The sequence below is a fragment of the Nerophis lumbriciformis genome, linkage group LG09 (genome assembly GCF_033978685.3).
Source record: "Nerophis lumbriciformis linkage group LG09, RoL_Nlum_v2.1, whole genome shotgun sequence".
NCBI classification, from domain to species: Eukaryota; Metazoa; Chordata; class Actinopteri; order Syngnathiformes; family Syngnathidae; genus Nerophis; species Nerophis lumbriciformis.
In genome coordinates, this window is record NC_084556.2 from 33,378,331 (window position 1) to 33,396,776 (window position 18,446).

The following is an 18,446-nucleotide window of genomic DNA, read 5'->3' on the forward strand; positions in this document are numbered from 1 at the left end:
ATGTGGCCTTTCCGTGGTCGCCCGCCTCGCCTCCGGCAGCGGCGTTCCATTCGCCGCCGCCACCTGACTCGTCCCCGGTGGATTCGGGGACACGTGGCCTGGCGACCCTCCGCCAAATCCTCCCTCCACCCTCCCTTGACTCTTGAACTTTGTTATAGTCGGGGGGGTTTTAGTTTTGCCAGGGGACATCTGGAATCTGTCCCTTAAGGGGGGGGTACTGTTATGATCCGCTGCCCGGATCATATTTTTGTTTTTGTTTTCAAGTCACTTGTGTTTTCTGCACCTCTTGAGTTTGTTTCTGTTGCCATGACGGCAGATTATTGTCACCTGCCTCTGGTTAGTGTCCCGGACGCGCACCTGTTGCCCGGGCACTAATCAGAGGGCTATTTAGTTTACGCGCTGGCCTCATTCGGGCGGTTGGTTTTGTTTGCTCCTACGCAACAAGTTACGCTCCGAGTTTCGCTCATAGTTTACATTTTTGATATTAGCATCTTTGCTACCCTCTTGTTTTCCGTGCCGTGGTGCACCGCGCAGCATTTTGTTCTGCAATCAGAATAAATCATTTATTCTCACCTGCAAGCCGCTTCCTGACATCCCTCTGCATCTTGAAAAGACGACCTCCGGCATCACTATGCCTCGAAGGCGTAACAGAAAAAACTCTTCAGTTAGTTGAGATTACTTGTATTTTATGGTGTAGGTAAGTTAGGGTGAACAAATCAAGTGCTTCTTTGTCTTACTCTTGTCGTAAATGTCCCCTAAGCTCATTGTAAACAAACATGATGTCGATCACTGTTTTAGAGGAGGAAATTTCTCCAAATGTTCTGCAAAAATTCCTTGAAGAGAAAAAAACATTGCGCTTCAAAACATCAAACCTTATCAACCACCTGAAATGCCAGCATTGCTACGACGGTGTTTTGAAAGCCCCAAAAACGCCCGCGCTGCAAAAGAACCTGCCCTAAAGCCAGCCGCAAAGAAAGGTGTGCACATACTATATTTAAATATTAATACATAAGAATAAGTTAATCGGTTATTGGTATGCATCTCGAGAAGAACGTTGTACGATGAGGTAAACTTTATTTAACCCACAATGGGTAAATTACGTAGTTGCAGTGCAGATACAAAAGTCCACAAAAATAAAGTAAAACACATGAAAACAAGAGGGACACATTAAAGAAAATAAATGATATAAAACACATTAAAAGCACACAGAGCTGATACAATCAGCTGCCACCTCAGTGGCACCATTTATACATACAGCTACAAAAGTAAAACACAATGAAAAAACAAAAACATCAGCAATAAATAGTACATATGGCGCACAGAACAGACCTACCAAATCAACCAAGCATTTAGTTACTTTTTTACGTTTAAACCTAAAAATTATGGATTTTGATAATTGCCACCATTTAGAAGTATGTTCACTTCCCCTCTGCTAGCATGCTAACATTTTGTGCTAGCATTGTTAAAAAAACATGTTTTTTGATTCTTGGTGCCATCATAGAAGTATGTTAACTTCTTCTTAGGGTTGTACGGTATACCGGTATTAGTATAGTACCGCGATACTAATGAATCATATTCGGTACTATACCGCCTCTGAAGGGTACCGGTCCGCCACCCCCCGCGCCCCTGTCGCCCTCACGTCGTGTCGGTAGCACACAATCACAGAGTGCTTACAAGCAGACAGTGTGTAGACAGAAAAGGGAGAACGGACGCATTTTGGCTGAAAAACTAAAGATAAAGATGAAGTTATAACACTGAAACGCCCTCAGGAAGAGGTGCTTTAAGACATGGGTGGCTAGCTAGCGGCTAAAGTCCAGCCCCAGTCGGCAGTGTTTTAGCTACTTCTAAATCACTAATCCTGGTCTCCATGGCGACAAATAAAGTGAGTTTCTTACAAATATCCCTGCAGGACGAGGAATAGCTAAACATATTTCACTACACACCGTAGCTCACCGGCGTCACAATGTAAACAAACGCCATGGGTGGATCTACACCTAACATCCACTGTAATGATACCAACTACAATAGCGTATCTACTCGATACTACTATGATTATGTCGATATTTTTTGGCATCACAACATTTTCTTTTGAATTTTTAAAAATTTATATTATGTTTATAAACTCAGGAAATATGTCCCCGGACACATAAGGACTTTGAATATGACCTATGTATGATACTGTAAATACTTGGTATCGGATTGATACCCAAATTTGTGGTATCATCCAAAACTAATGTAAAGCATCCGAACAACAGAAGAATAAATGATTATTACATTTTAACAGAAGTGTAGATAGAACATGTTAAAAGAGAAAGTAAGCAGATATTAACCGTAAATGAACAAGTATATTAACAATTCATTTTCTACCACTCGCCCTTAATAATTTTGTCAAAATAATAGAATGGAAAATTACACAATATGTTACTGCATATGTCAGGATACTAAATTAGGAGCCTTTGTTTGTTTACTTACTACTAAATACGTAAAAAAAACAACGTATAAACGTTCACTATTTTATTTAAGGACAAACTTGCAATAAGAAACATGTTTAATGTACCTTAAGATGTTTTGTTAAAATAAAGCCAATAATGCAATTTTTTGTGGTCCCCTTTATTTAGAAAAGTACCTAAATAATTTTGGTACCGGTACCAAAATATTGGTATCAGGACAACACTACTTCTTCTATATTAGTATGCTAACGTTTTATGCTAGCATTTTTGCTAATTTCATTCATATCTATATCAGTATCGTCTTTAAAAAAATCCATCATGCATCCCTAGTTTTCAGTGTCAACATTTCAACTGTTTCCGTTACTTTACACCTATTTACTCTTTAACTCCAGGTTTTAATGTCTTTTATTTATTTTAGGCATTTAAAATATTTTCTGCAGGCCGCAAAGAGCCCCCCTGCTTTGGACACCCCCTACACTACAAAAAAGATATGAAAACATATATAAGAGTTTAGTTTAGTTTATTATTATTTCTACGGTCAATGGTCAACAAAATAAACAAACAGTTTTACATAAACAAACAGATGTACATTCATAAATAAATAAAAAATGTTGCAGACCGAAAGGGTTTAGGCTGAAGTTGAACACTTATTGCGCCTAACCCTATAAACAAAGTCAAGTACGAGATGAGCTTCCAAAAAAAAAAATGAAATTTCATATATATACTATATACCAGAGGTGGGACCAAGTCATTGTTTTGCAAGTCACAAGTAAGTCTCAAGTCTTTGCCCTCAAGTCAGAGTCAAGTCCCGAGTCAAGACAGGCAAGCCCCGAGTCAAGTCCAAAGTCAAGACTGGAAAGTCTCAAGTCAAGTCCTAAGTCCTGTATTTTGAGTTTCGAGTCCTTTCAAGTCCTTTTAACCACAGACTAATATATTAACACAGATTGTGTATGCTTTTCAAACGCTGTATTTATTTATTAAAACAAGTGCATTTTAAATTGCAGGAAAGAAAATTGTGCTGACATTGCACTTTATAATAGCACTATTAACCGGTCATTTTAAACATTAACTCATTCCTTTACAGAACAAACACATTGAAAAATAAAGTGCAAATGTACTTATTTGTACAAAAGTGTTAACATTGAAAAAACATGACATATACGTGAACATAACAAAAAAGTTGTACTTTTTATATGTCAGGGCCCTATGCTGCATTGCATTTGCAAAAGACCAAATTAGCCAAGAGTCTGTCAGTCATTTGTGCACGATGGGGGCGTAGTATGATGCCACCATGGCTGAAAACTCGCTCCACTGGAGCACTGGAGGCAGGCACTCCCAAGACTCTCATGGCCACTCGGAACAGTGAAGGAAGAGTCTTCATGTTCAATGCCCAGAACAAAAGGGGGGAGAGAGTTGTTTTGGGTTGGTGCACTACTTGTAAGTGTATCTTGTGTTTTTTATGTTGATTTAATTAAAAAAAGAAAAAAAAAAAAAAAGATTTCTTGTGCGGCCCGATACCAATCGATCCACGGACCAGTACCGGGCCGCGGCCCGGTGGTTGGGGACCACTGAGGTAAACAACCAACAGTATGTCAGAAAGCTAGCTAAAACGGTACACATATTCATAATATAGTATACATTTTAACTGACCTTTATTTGACTATTTTTGTCTTTTTTTAGGTGGCTAAAATACGCGGTGCTGCTGACCGCCGTCTAACGTTACGTGTGATATATTGACTAACGTAACCCTGCTTAAAAAAAATCACTGAACAAAAAGTATGAATAAGGTAGTGAACTGCAACAGATTCCCGTGTTTGCAATAACGTTATAACGTTAGCAGTGAGTTTACAGCCTCACTGATTTAACTACACAGCAAATAAAAGTCACGTTACTTAGCCAATAAACGTTATCTTACATTCAAAACTTACCGTTCTTTGTGCAACTTCAAATGCCGGACGAAGTTGGAAGTTGTTGCCTCTCCATCAGTAATTTTCGAACCGCATGTGTTGCATACTGCAAACCGTTTTGTGTTGACCACCTCGTAATTTTTATACCCAAACAAAATTATTTTAGGTATCATTTTTTGTTCACTGGCGTGTGGTTTGGACATGTCTTCTTTGTTGGTTGTCCTGCAATTTGATTGGATGAATGCTGTGTGATGAAAACAAAGTAGATCTAATTTGATTGGCTGTTGTACTGAGACCACACCAGCTGACACACGCAACGCTGATAGACAAGTACACAATGAAAAATACGGAGCGCTCCCGAATAACTTTTTCATCTTTGGGTTTTGGGCAAAGTAGCAAGTCATGTCAAGTCATGTCAATTCAAAAGGCTCAAGTCCAAGTGAAGTCACAAGTCATTGATGTTAAAGTCTAAGTCGAGTTGCAAGTCTTTTTACATTTTGTCAAGTCGAGTCTAAAGTCATCAAATTCATGACTCGAGTCTGACTCGAGTCCAAGTCATGTGACTCGAGTCCACACCTCTGCTATATACAAACAATTACACTTCCATTATATTTATATCCCACATTTAGTTTTTAATTAACATTGATCATAAACTACTGTTTGGATTCAAGAGTGATATATTTTTCCACGACATTGGTCTTAAAGTTTTTTTAAATGTGTGAATGGAACTGGAACATTTTCAGGAATCATCCAAGCTGTTCCACAGTTGAACCCCCCTGACAGAAACACATCCACTTTTTAAGCTTGTTCTTATGTTTGCTTTCTGAAAGACAGCTGAACCTCTGAGGTCATAGGGACTCTCCCTAGGTTTGAACCTCTCCTGTAGACACCGAGGCAGCATGTGGTTATAAGCTTTGTACGTCACAATAGCAGTGTTGAGGTCAACAAGTTCGTGCAGTTTTAATGTTTTTAATTTAATAAACAAAGCATTGGTATGATCATGATAATCCGCATAATTTACAATTCTAATCGCTTTCTTTTGAAGTAAAAACGTAGAATTGATGTTTGATTTGTAATTGTTACCCCAGATTTCAACACAATAATTAAGATATGGGAGTACGAATTAATTATATAACATGTTTAGAGCCTTTTGATTTACAGAGTTTTTAATTTTATGTAACATAGCAATGATTTTTGCCATCTTTGTCTTAAGTATATTTATGTACAGTTTCCAATTTAATTTATCATCTATATAGATTCCCAAAAATGTTGTTGAATACTCCCTTTCTATCTCCATATCATCAATTCTTATATGACACTGTATGTTATTTTTCCTATTTCCAAAAATTATATATTTTGTTTTATTTAGGTTGATTGATAGTTTATTGGCATCAAACCATTGCTTTAGTATGTGGAGTTCACTCTTTTTGACTCGGGGGCCGCATTGGGTTAAAAAAAATTGGTATATAGGTATATATATCTATATATACCTATATACATTGTCTTTATAATCCGTTTTGTCATTTAACATTGATGTTCATCAACATTTAACATTGTCACGTTATCGATGGGAAAATTCATTTTTAGACAATATGATTTGCCTGAGCGGCTAGGAGACACCAAGAGTAACAAGCGGTAGAGCATGGATTAGAAAGGAAAGATTAAAAAAATAAATAAATTTAAAAAAATTTAAAAAAATTAAACTTGGGATTTCCTCTGGGCCGGATTTTGGATGCTGGGGGGCCGGATCCGGCCCGCGGGCTGTAGTTTGGGGACCCCTGCTCTACAGTCTCTAGGAGTTGGCCAAGGTCTTGCCCAGAACAGTACAGACTTGTATCATCAGCAAAGAGAATACAGTTGAGTTTTTTTTTTAAAGATTTTACAGATATCATTAATATACAATAAAAAAATTTTTGGTCCCAGTACAGAACCTTGGGGTACTCCATGTGTTGTAATCTTTTTATCTGAATCTACATTGTTCATATGTACATACTGTTCTCTGCCACCAAGATAACTTTTCAACCAATCATGAGCAAGACCTCTGACACCATACCTCTGCATTTTGTTTAAAAGTAAGACAAAAAGAAAGAAAATAGTGAAAATATCTGTCCATGCAGCTAGTTAATTTTATTTGATAAAACATATTTAATTAGGATTTATATATCTAGAAATTAGCAGGAGTTTTAAGAAAGAAATACGTATTTTATTCTAAAAACAAGCATTATTCAACTTTCAATTCTTAAAAAAGGCACCCTTGGGATGCTGCAGAATATTTAAACAAGATTTTCTGTGTAGGGAAAATCAAAATATCTTATTTAAATATTTCTCAATTCTAGAATATTTTGTTCGGTATTTCCCCGCACGATGGCTTAAAAAAAAGATGGGCTATTGTTTAAAGCCACGCGGGTAAACGTTGGTTGACAACAAACGTCACATAGGAAGCGGTCACTCTCATTGTTACGTCACAATATAGCCATTGGCTGTACGCTAAGGTCACGTCAAAAGCCTTGAGTCTGATTGGCTGCTCTTACCCTGATATAAAACTGGTCTGGTCCCATCTTCGCTCCTTTTCCTTAATAAGTCGCCAAGGACAAGCCGCCTCTCCGGTGTCCCATCCCGTCCTCCTTGTAAAAACACACCACATTCACGACTTCGGTAAGTAAATGTGAATTCACCGAGATTCTGATTAGAAATGCCTCGCCATACCGCTCCAGTTGAGGATTATTTTGTGAGCGTTGTATGTAAAATGTTTGAGTAAATCCGAGTAAATGTCACGCTTGTCCAAAATTGCCTAGACTGCTGGCTAAATGTTCAAGTAAAACCATCCTAGGCTAGCAGGAACTAATCACCGGGTGGGAGTGGAAGGCTTGATCCGGCGCACAGAACGTTCTAGAACAGTACCTCCAAGAACAGCGCCAAGCTAACGGACCACTTCCGTTTTTTTCAGCGGCGGAAATGGGACGCGCTTTCTGCCGTTTAACATTGGGTACAATTGGACTAGGCCTGTATTAAAACATGTATTTGCGTTCTAAAGGCGAATTATTGTACCCTTTCTTTGTCAAGCATTAGCTTCATGTTGCCATATACTTTGCGTCGTGCTATCATTGGACAAGGCTCTGCGGCCTGGTCACCATTTTGTACACAGTCTCATTTTGCATAATATGCTCTGAAAACTTGGTATTTCTCAACATGGACGAAATAACGCTTTTGGTGTGTTTTCATTTTGAAAAGGCCGTTTTAAACGTGATGTGTAATTGTGTATTGTGTAATCTTTTATGATCCAATATTTATCTGCTTTGTATGTTGTGATAACCAGAGAAAGAACTGTAATTAAAGATAAAGAATAATGTAAACTCCAACAGTGTATTCGGTGAAAAGCCTTGTACTGTAAAAAGCTTTGTACTGTAGAATACTGTTAAATGAGAAATGATAAATGGGTTGTACTTGTATAGCGCTTTTCTACCTTCAAGGTACTCAAAGCGCTTTGACACTACTTCCACATTTACCCATTCACACACACATTCACACACTGATGGAGGGAGCTGCCATGCAAGGCGCTAACCAGCACCCATCAGGAGCAAGGGTGAAGTGTCTTGCTCAGGACACAACGGACATGACGAGGTTGGTACTAGGTGGGGATTGAACCAGGGACCTCGGGTTGCGCACGGCCACTCTGCCACTGCGCCACGCTGTCCCTGTTAACATGTTTGACTGAGACGTGCTGATCCAAACTGAAATATTGATGCAAGATCTTTATGCTCTAATAATTCACAAATCAAAATATAATTTACAATTATCAAACTATACTGTTGATGTTATCTGAGAATGTATGTCATTAACAGGAACAGTGTAAAGTAACTAAATCGTGCAAAAGTTATGTCTAAAGCGTTGAAGCAGCAACGCTTAATATACACAATTTTTTCAATTTTACCATACACAGGTATATTTGCACCAAGTATCAGATCAGTATCGCTGATAACAGTAGAAATTTTACTGTATTGAATCGGTAAGAAACTCTTTTGTATCGTACATCACGGTTTGTAATACTTTAAATGGTTTGATTGTAACCGTTGTGGCTTTCTTTCGGCTGTTCACTCTGGCAATACATTTCATGAAAAATATGATTCCCAATTTTTTATAATCAATCAATGGGTTAATACATTTTAAATTTGTTGCATTTATTCCACAGATAAATCATAACCGGAACAAAATGTCTAAAGGACCAGCAATATGATTCCCATTTTTAAAAATTAATCAATGGGTTAATACATTTTAAATTTGTTGCATTTATTCCACAGATAAATCATAACCGGAACAAAATGTCTAAAGGACCAGCAGTTGGTATCGATCTCGGGACCACTTACTCTTGTGTTGGAGTCTTCCAACATGGGAAAGTTGAAATCATTGCTAATGACCAGGGTAACAGAACAACACCAAGCTATGTGGCCTTCACTGACAGCGAAAGGCTGATTGGTGATGCAGCCAAAAACCAGGTGGCAATGAACCCAACCAATACAGTTTTTGGTAAGTGTGCTCCACTGCATATGGGAAAGGAGGAAGATTGTTGATTGTGCACTGGTGGTGGGGAACAGTATTTGAGTGAGAAATGAGTTTTCCCCCTCACCCCCATCTTCATTTTACAGATGCTAAACGATTGATTGGCCGCAGGTTTGATGAGTCTGTTGTACAGTCAGATATGAAACACTGGCCCTTCATTGTTGTTGATGACAACACTCGCCCAAAGGTTCAAGTTGAATACAAGGGTGAGACTAAATGCTTTTACCCGGAGGAGATCTCATCAATGGTGCTGACAAAAATGAAGGAGATTGCTGAAGCTTATCTTGGAAAAGTAAGGGTTTTGTATGTGAATAAAAATGCTGGTTTGTTTCATAAATTGTAACTTATGTTGTTTTTTTCCTGCAGTCTGTTCACAATGCTGTAATTACGGTACCTGCCTACTTCAACGATTCCCAGCGCCAGGCCACAAAAGATGCTGGTACCATCTCTGGGCTAAATGTTTTGCGTATTATCAACGAACCAACTGCAGCTGCTATTGCATATGGTTTGGACAAAAAAGTAAGTTGTGTTGGTTTTTGTCAGTGGATGATATTGTCAAACAGCAATCTATATGTCTTAATGGGGAGGCGGGGCTGGGTGGTACTAAGATGACATTAAAAATGTATAAGAAACACTGTTAAATTGCATTGGTCAATGTGCCATTTAATTTTAGGTTGGAGCTGAAAGAAATGTGCTCATCTTTGACCTTGGTGGTGGCACCTTCGATGTGTCCATTTTGACAATTGAAGATGGAATCTTTGAGGTCAAGTCAACTGCTGGTGATACTCATCTTGGTGGGGAAGACTTTGATAACCGCATGGTTAACCACTTCATTGCGGAATTCAAGCGCAAGTACAAGAAAGACATTAGTGACAACAAGAGGGCTGTCCGTCGTCTTCGCACAGCATGCGAGCGGGCGAAGCGTACCCTGTCTTCCAGCACTCAAGCCAGCATTGAAATCGACTCCCTGTACGAGGGAGTTGATTTCTATACCTCCATCACTCGAGCTCGCTTCGAGGAGCTTAATGCTGACCTCTTCCGTGGCACTTTGGATCCAGTGGAGAAATCACTCCGTGATGCTAAAATGGACAAAGGGCTGATTCATGATATTGTCTTGGTTGGTGGCTCCACTCGCATCCCCAAGATCCAGAAGCTTCTCCAGGACTTTTTCAATGGCAAAGAGCTGAACAAGAGCATCAACCCAGACGAAGCTGTTGCCTATGGCGCGGGTAAGTATCCGAGCCTTAAGATTCACACTGGGGTCAATTTTGGGTTAGCTAATAATAATTTGTGTTCACAGCTGTCCAGGCGGCCATCCTGTCAGGTGACAAGTCTGAGAATGTCCAGGACTTACTGCTTCTGGATGTCACCCCTCTATCTCTGGGCATTGAGACAGCAGGAGGTGTCATGACAGTCTTGATCAAGCGCAACACCACCATTCCTACAAAGCAGACGCAAACATTCACCACTTACTCTGACAACCAGCCAGGTGTGCTCATTCAGGTCAGTGTAACTAATTCATATTTTGTTAAATTCCGCTGTGCTGTTCGTAGTTTCCACTAGAGGTTGTGAGACCAAATATGGTTTTGTCCTTCCTTGGACTTCTGAGCAAAATGCAAAACGTTTACAACATTGTTAAATAGCTGCAAGCATGTTAATAGTGTTTAACCTACCAACAGGTATACGAAGGTGAGCGTGCCATGACCAAAGATAATAACTTGTTGGGCAAGTTTGAGCTGACAGGCATCCCTCCAGCCCCCCGTGGTGTTCCTCAGATTGAGGTGACATTCGATATTGATGCCAACGGCATCATGAATGTCTCTGCAGTCGACAAGAGCACTGGCAAGGAGAATAAGATTACCATCACAAATGACAAAGGTATGGCTTTAGTGTATTTAGCTACTTTTTTAAAAAGGTGATATAAAAATGAAAAAAAGCAGGCCTTAATACTATTTTTTGTCTATTTTTTTAAAGGACGTCTCAGTAAGGACGATATTGAGCGCATGGTTCGTGAAGCTGAGAAGTACAAGGAAGAGGACGATGTCCAGCGTGACAAGGTGTCCTCTAAGAATGGCCTGGAATCTTATGCTTTCAACATGAAGTCAACCGTGGATGATGAAAAACTTGCTGGCAAAATTAGTGATGATGACAAGAAAAATATATTGGACAAATGCAATGAGGTTATCAGCTGGCTTGACAAGAACCAGGTAAATGGGAATTCTTAAATGTAACGGTATTGAGGAGTTCAATGCACGTAACACTGGTTTTATATATTTTTCTAGACTGCTGAAAAGGACGAATATGAGCACCAACAGAAGGAACTGGAGAAGGTGTGCAACCCCATCATCACCAAGCTCTATCAGAGTGCTGGGGGCATGCCAGGTGGCATGCCAGAAGGCATGCCCGGCGGATTTCCAGGTGCCGGTGGGGCTGCCCCTGGTGGTGGTGGTGGTGGTGGTGGTGGATCCTCTGGCCCAACCATCGAGGAAGTTGACTAAACATTCCATCCTGAGCTAATTCTATGTTTAAGAAAAAAGCAGCCCTCTTATAGCCCCATCATGCTAAAGAGTGTAATTGTTAACATTTAGGGTTCAGGTTTGTTTTGGTTTGCAACATGATTACTGAAAGACACAATAGTGTTTAATGTGCATGGAGATTTCCTTGACAATAAAACTTGTAATCCTGTTTTGAATGTTTTATTGAAACCCAAATGATCATTTTACACTAAAGCAAGTTTCCCCCAACGAGTGTATACTTTATGCAAAGTATAGTTCGATTTATATTGACGCATTTTTATTGCAAGTTTTTTTAACTGAATATGAAACAAGCAATGACAGTGTTGTAAGAAACAACTGATAGACGAAGTTAAAATGTACGATGGACATTGAAAGCACCGTATTGGGCGTCTTGTTTGTGTTGTCTAGGGTTACTATGGCGTCTACACATGGTTGTAACTGACGTCATAGAGGGTAATGATCAGAAAGTGTATGTCGCTTTCGTAGTTTCCAGCATTATCGCCGAAGCAAAATCCATCTTTTCGCGGGCTTACATATTTTCGGTGAAACGAGAGCAGGTATGTATTCCACTTATTTCGCTTGTATACGAAACTGTTAGATACGTGCACACTATAAGATAAGTTTAGTGTTTTGTAAAGAAAAATTGTTTAGATGACTGCTGTAAACTAACTGACATGAAAGTACATTTAATTTATGCATATTTTTTGACATTTTGAGCACGTTAAAACGTAAAGTATTCCCCCACATGCTCATGTGAAAACTAACAATCACTTCGCCAGTGGCCTACGATTATATAATATCATTGCATACCGTATGGTATGTGATGTAAATGGCAAATTGAGGCGTCTCATACTATATGTATCTGAGACGTCTTATTTTTTTAAAGGCCACACTACGTATCTTTCCTCACCATATCAGCATTAAGACACTCTCAAATTAGGGTTGTGCACTATGTACATTTGGCAGACGATCGAGCTTTTTTAAGTCTATCGCCATAACGTGGTATCATGTTGGCACATTGATGCTGTGTCCTACAACTTTTACTGCCACAAGCGAACGACTGTCGACCCACACCGTGGCGTCCCGTCCTTGCTAGTGAAATAGCGGCTAACTAATCCTTGCCTCCCTTGTAGTAAATAAACCAAGGTTCTTACAAGTATATTTATCACTGGAGGACTAAAGTACAAGGAATAGCTATGCTGCACTATGCATCATAGGAGGCATATGCTAAAGCGCTTGAATGCAAAAAATGGGTGGTCAAATTGATAAAAAAAATATCACCTAACGATACCAGGTATAGTATCAGTTTATAGTCAATGCTATAGTGATTAGATCAATCCATCCATCCATTTTCTACCGCTTGTCCCTTACGGGGTCGCGGTGCAATATCAATAATTTTTCCGGTCGTTTTTTTCTTATTGTTTACAGAACTTTTAATCAGTCAAAAATAGTTTGTGCTTATGATTAGTTATTTTGTACCATTGAATTAATTTAGTTCAAAATTTTGGATGTTACACAAGGAAATAAGAACATTATTCAAATATTACATTTATATTTTTAGACCACCATGTTTTTTTCCAGTTGTGATCAAATACGTAATCAGTCATAGATGTTGAAACAGAAAGTCACCAGATATCAACAGTAAAGTAGCAAGTAGATTAATACAAACTTTGATAAAATAATGAAACTAGAAACGACGCAATATGTTACAGCATACGTCAGCAGCTAAATTAGGAGACTTTGTAACTGGTTTTGAAATAGTTCTCTTATTTATTTTTACAAGGACAACATAAAAAAAGAAAACACGTAGCATTTAATTGCACAAGTCATTCAATTGGATGGCAAGTTATTATTGGTCATTAAAGTTTGAAAACAACGCGTAGATTATAATATAGTTTCATATATTAAAGTTAGTTAAAGTTAAAGTACCAATTATTGTCACACACACACACACTAGGTGTGGTGAAATTTGTCCTCTGTATTTGACCCATCCCCTTGTTCACCCCCTGGGAGGTGAGGGGAGCAGTGGGCAGCAGCGGTGGCCACGCCCGGGAATCATTTTTGGTGATTTAACCCCCAATTCCAACCCTTGATGCTGAGTGCCAAGCAGGGAGGTAATGGGTCCCATTTTTATAGTCTTTGGAATGACTCGGCCGGGGTTTGAACCGATCTCAGGGCGGACACTCTAACCACTAGGCCACTGAGTAGGTTATACAGGTAAAAGCCAGTAAATTAGAATATTTTGAAAAACTTGATTTATTTCAGTAATTGCATTCAAAAGGTGTAACTTGTACATTATATTTATTCATTGCACACAGACTGATGCATTCAAATGTTTATTTCATTTAATTTTGATGATTTGAAGTGGCAACAAATGAAAATCCAAAATTCCGTGTGTCACAAAATTAGAATATTACTTAAGGCTAATACAAAAAAGGGATTTTTAGAAATGTTGGCCAACTGAAAAGTATGAAAATGAAAAATATGAGCATGTACAATACTCAATACTTGGTTGGAGCTCCTTTTGCCTCAATTACTGCGTTAATGCGGCGTGGCATGGAGTCGATGAGTTTCTGGCACTGCTCAGGTGTTATGAGAGCCCAGGTTGCTCTGATAGTGGCCTTCAACTCTTCTGCGTTTTTGGGTCTGGCATTCTGCATCTTCCTTTTCACAATACCCCACAGATTTTCTATGGGGCTATGGTCAGGGGAGTTGGCGGGCCAATTTAGAACAGAAATACCATGGTCCGTAAACCAGGCGTGGGTAGATTTTGCGCTGTGTGCAGGCGCCAAGTCCTGTTGGAACTTGAAATCTCCATCTCCATAGAGCAGGTCAGCAGCAGGAAGCATGAAGTGCTCTAAAACTTGCTGGTAGACGGCTGCGTTGACCCTGGATCTCAGGAAACAGAGTGGACCGACACCAGCAGATGACATGGCACCCCAAACCATCACCCAACCATGCAAATTTTGCATTTCCTTTGGAAATCGAGGTCCCAGAGTCTGGAGGAAGACAGGAGAGGCACAGGATCCACGTTGCCTGAAGTCTAGTGTAAAGTTTCCACCATCAGTGATGGTTTGGGGTGCCATGTCATCTGCTGGTGTCGGTCCACTCTGTTTCCTGAGATCCAGGGTCAACGCAGCCGTCTACCAGCAAGTTTTAGAGCACTTCATGCTTCCTGCTGCTGACCTGCTCTATGGAGATGGAGATTTCAAGTTCCAACAGGACTTGGCGCCTGCACACAGCGCAAAATCTACCCGTGCCTGGTTTACAGACCATGGTATTTCTGTTCTAAATTGGCCCGCCAACTCCCCTGACCTTAGCCCCATAGAAAATCTGTGGGGTATTGTGAAAAGGAAGATGCAGAATGCCAGACCCAAAAACGCAGAAGAGTTGAAGGCCTCTATCAGAGGAACCTGGGCTCTCATAACACCTGAGCAGTGCCAGAAACTCATCGACTCCATGCCACGCCGCATTAACGCAGTAATTGAGGCAAAAGGAGCTCCAACCAAGTATTGAGTATTGTACATGCTCATATTTTTCATTTTCATACTTTTCAGTTGGCCAACATTTCTAAAAATCCCTTTTTTGTATTAGCCTTAAGTAATATTCTAATTTTGTGACACACGGAATTTTGGATTTTCATTTGTTGCCACTTCAAATCATCAAAATTAAATGAAATAAACATTTGAATGCATCAGTCTGTGTGCAATGAATAAATATAATGTACAAGTTACACCTTTTGAATGCAATTACTGAAATAAATCAAGTTTTTCAAAATATTCTAATTTACTGGCTTTTACCTGTATATGTAAATATTACACATACCCATTGTTGGATGTACAAATGTTCAAAAAAAGTGAAGGATCTTCAGGGCAGGAAGGAGCGAGGTGATTTGCTTCTGCTTCTGTCCAAGGTCCAAAAAGGTTTGCTCCCCACCTCCTTATCACGTGAGATCTCGTAAAAGCCAGCGCTATTTCGCTGCACGATGGAACTGCAACAGAACAGTGGTGGGGATTGCAGATGGTGACGCCGTCCGCGGCCGTTTCGCATTCAGTGGAAATTTTGGGTTACTGGCTCTCACATAAGTCCACTGTCTATCGGTCGCCTCCTGGTGGTTGGCTGACTGATGGTTGTGAACGTGCTTGGTTTGAAATGTATCAGAGCCTGTTTTTTAAATGTTAATATCGCCAACGATCACCCTCATTTGATCGTAGCTGCCAAAATCCTGATCCCTCCCAAAAATTTAATTCATTGTGCAGCCCTAATATGTTCCCTATTTTTCGCTATCCTCTTGTTGTGGGGCAGACTGGCTCGTACATCAATCAATCAAACTTTATTTATAAAGCGCTTTTCATACATAAAACAAATGCAGCACAAAGTGCTTTACAAAGTTAAAAACAATACCCCCGGTGACCCATATCCCCCATTATCACATATGTAAGCAGAGACACAGATACCAAACACAAACACACACACACAACATACACACATATGCAACTATACGGACCATTGATTGCATGGCTGAGTACAGAGGAGACATGTGAGTAAACACTATCACAGGAGCCATTTGCACCAGGAGGTCATCAGACCATGGCCAACAGGACGCTGACACAAAAGCGCCCCCGCAAGCATGGCCGGTAACCCCTGAGGCAGATGGCTCCCTCTTAGGAACGTTGGAAAATAAAAATAATAAAACTTGTAAAATAATAAGAACCATGAGTAGAGATAAAGGTTGACATACAAGTAAGACATATGAAGATTAATAGAAAAGATTAAAAAATAATAAAAAAAATCCTAAAATCCTACACTGTTGCTATTTCTTTTTTCGCACATATATTTTATTAAATTTTACAGTTAAAATCACATTTGACAATCATACTTGGCTCACTCAGACCCTTCATACATGCACACATCCACTCATACACACTCAAATGCACGCTTGAGGAGAGAGGTGCACTTGGGCTTTAACAACTCTGGCTCAGGATCAGCAGACGATCCAGACCATAGCAAGATGGATGAATATTCCTCGGCATCAAGGATCCTCAAGAAGTGGTCACTATATAAGGGATCACTCCCGGGGACCTCTCCACCGTTCACACTTAAAAAATAAGAAAGTCACATTTTCGTGGCTTGATCAGATGCAAAAAAAGTCACAAAAACACCCCAAGTAAACCGTGACAAAACCATGTCAAAAGTGACACAAAAAAGCAATACTTGTGTGGGAACAATACAAAAAATAATAACAATAATAACAAAGGAATATAACTACAAAAAAGATACGACAATTTTGAAAAATGTCTAAGTTATGATTCAATATATGTCAGTAAAGGCTTCCAGGTTCGTTCCCATTTATTCATATTTGTAGAGTTTATAAACCTTATTTTTTCAAGGGTCATTACATTCACAAGTTCATTTAACCAGTTCCTGAAGTTCGGTGCAGACGGGCTTTTCCACTCTTTGAGAATGAGTCTTTTGGCCAGAACCATCCCGAGAAGCAACACAGCTGTAATATATTTTGGAAGTTTTTGTGTTTCTGAAGACCCATCCATCCATTCATTTCCTACCGCTTGTCCCTTTTGGTATCGCGGGGGGTGCTGGAGCCTATCTCAGTGGAAGGCGGGGTACACCCTGGACAAGTCGCCACCTCGTCAGACCCACCCGACATCCATTGCATTCGGTCTCCCCTAGAGGGGGGGGGGTTACCCACATATGCGGTCCTCTCCAAGGTTTCTCATAGTCATTCACATCGACGTCCCACTGGGGTGAGTTTTTCCTTGCCCTTATGTGGGCTCTGTACCGAGGATGTCGCTGTGGCTTGTGCAGCCCTTTGAGACACTTGTGATTTAGGGCTGTATAAATAAACATTGATTGATTGATTGATCGTTTCTGAAGACCACCCTAACAAAATAACATCCCTGTAAGAGACAAGTTTTCTCTGATATAGATGAAGAAGATGCTGGACCAAAATGGTTAAATAATTGGACATTCCCAAAACGAATGATACGGTGATCCTTCAGCTGATTATTTATCACAAAGTAAGTGTTGCTATTTCTGATAAAGGTAGAGTATAGTTCCAACTTATCTGTCAGTAGACTCGATATGGATGCGCTGAAAACTACAACATGGCTGACGGGGAGAAGACGCAATCGAAGGGGGCTTGACGGAGAGGAAGACTTTGGCACACAAATAAGACCGCCCACAAAACGACATTCTGAAGAGACTGTCACAAAGCGGCTTAAACGGTCTGTAAAACTAAATCTATGCAAAATTTAGACCAAGGCATCACCTTTACATGTTATGTTGACCACAAGGAAGTGTTTTGAATGACCCCTTTAATGTGGACACAAGAACATCCACCTCATGGTGACATCAGGACGTACAATAGCCAGGCTGCAAAACCTGCGAACAAAGGCATTCAAATCTGCGAGCAAGCTCTCGCCAAAATGCACGAACCTTATGATTTGACGCTTTGGCCTTGTTTAACATGAGTATCCAACATTGTAACATTTCTAAGTCAGAAAAGATTATCATAGGTCCCTTTTAAATATAATTTTTCAACACACTGTAAAACAAAGGTTTTCAAAATCCTGTGAAATGAATTTGTCTTTTTTGTAGGGGTTGACAGATCTACTGGGGGACACGCTCACTTTTAGTCGCAACATGGATAACGAGCTCAGACCAGCAGATCGTTCTCCTCTGCAGAGACGAGCCGTTTTGACCACTCAATGGGACTCTCTGGAGTCCAACACGGATAACCTGGCCCAGGAGAGCAAACAGCATCTACAAATGCACACTGATGAATATATGCTGTGTCAAGGGAAGATCTTGAAGGGGGAAGACTGGGAGGATGCAATTGCAGGTGACACAAATGAAGATTTCCTGCTTTCTGATAGCATTGAAGTTTCAGCACAGCCCCACACGAAGAGGAAACCTGTAATTGACACCCACATAAGGTATGTCTGAGTGCTAGAAAACAAGCATGGTGCAGTTCCTTCATGAATTAATAATGCCTCATT

General features: G+C 39.9%; 3 protein-coding genes across 3 annotated transcripts in view; 2 read left to right on the forward strand and 1 right to left on the reverse strand.

The window, feature by feature from the left end:
• LOC133607365 (zona pellucida-like domain-containing protein 1) overlaps window positions 1–6,930 on the reverse strand; it is a 45,404-nt gene extending 38,474 nt beyond the window's left edge. Inside the window, exon 1 of the mRNA XM_061961905.2 lies at window positions 6,889–6,930. Within this exon, the coding sequence (XP_061817889.2) occupies window positions 6,889–6,915 (27 nt within the window). The 5' untranslated portion in view covers window positions 6,916–6,930. The remainder of the gene's footprint in view (window positions 1–6,888) is intronic.
• Window positions 6,871–11,599, forward strand: hspa8 (heat shock protein 8). The gene is made up of 9 exons (XM_072913834.1): window positions 6,871–7,012; window positions 8,656–8,881; window positions 9,001–9,206; window positions 9,281–9,433; window positions 9,588–10,143; window positions 10,215–10,417; window positions 10,594–10,792; window positions 10,889–11,121; window positions 11,197–11,599. Exons 2-9 carry the CDS (start codon window positions 8,677–8,679, stop codon window positions 11,410–11,412), a joined length of 1,971 nt encoding a protein of 656 aa, XP_072769935.1. The 5' UTR covers window positions 6,871–7,012; window positions 8,656–8,676; the 3' UTR covers window positions 11,413–11,599.
• Window positions 11,600–11,943: 344 nt separating this feature from the next.
• Window positions 11,944–18,446, forward strand: part of jhy (junctional cadherin complex regulator) — a 75,913-nt gene continuing 69,410 nt past the window's right edge. The window contains exons 1-2 of the mRNA XM_061961916.2: window positions 11,944–11,987; window positions 18,046–18,383. Coding sequence (XP_061817900.2) covers window positions 18,091–18,383 — 293 coding nt within the window. The 5' untranslated portion in view covers window positions 11,944–11,987; window positions 18,046–18,090. The remainder of the gene's footprint in view (window positions 11,988–18,045; window positions 18,384–18,446) is intronic.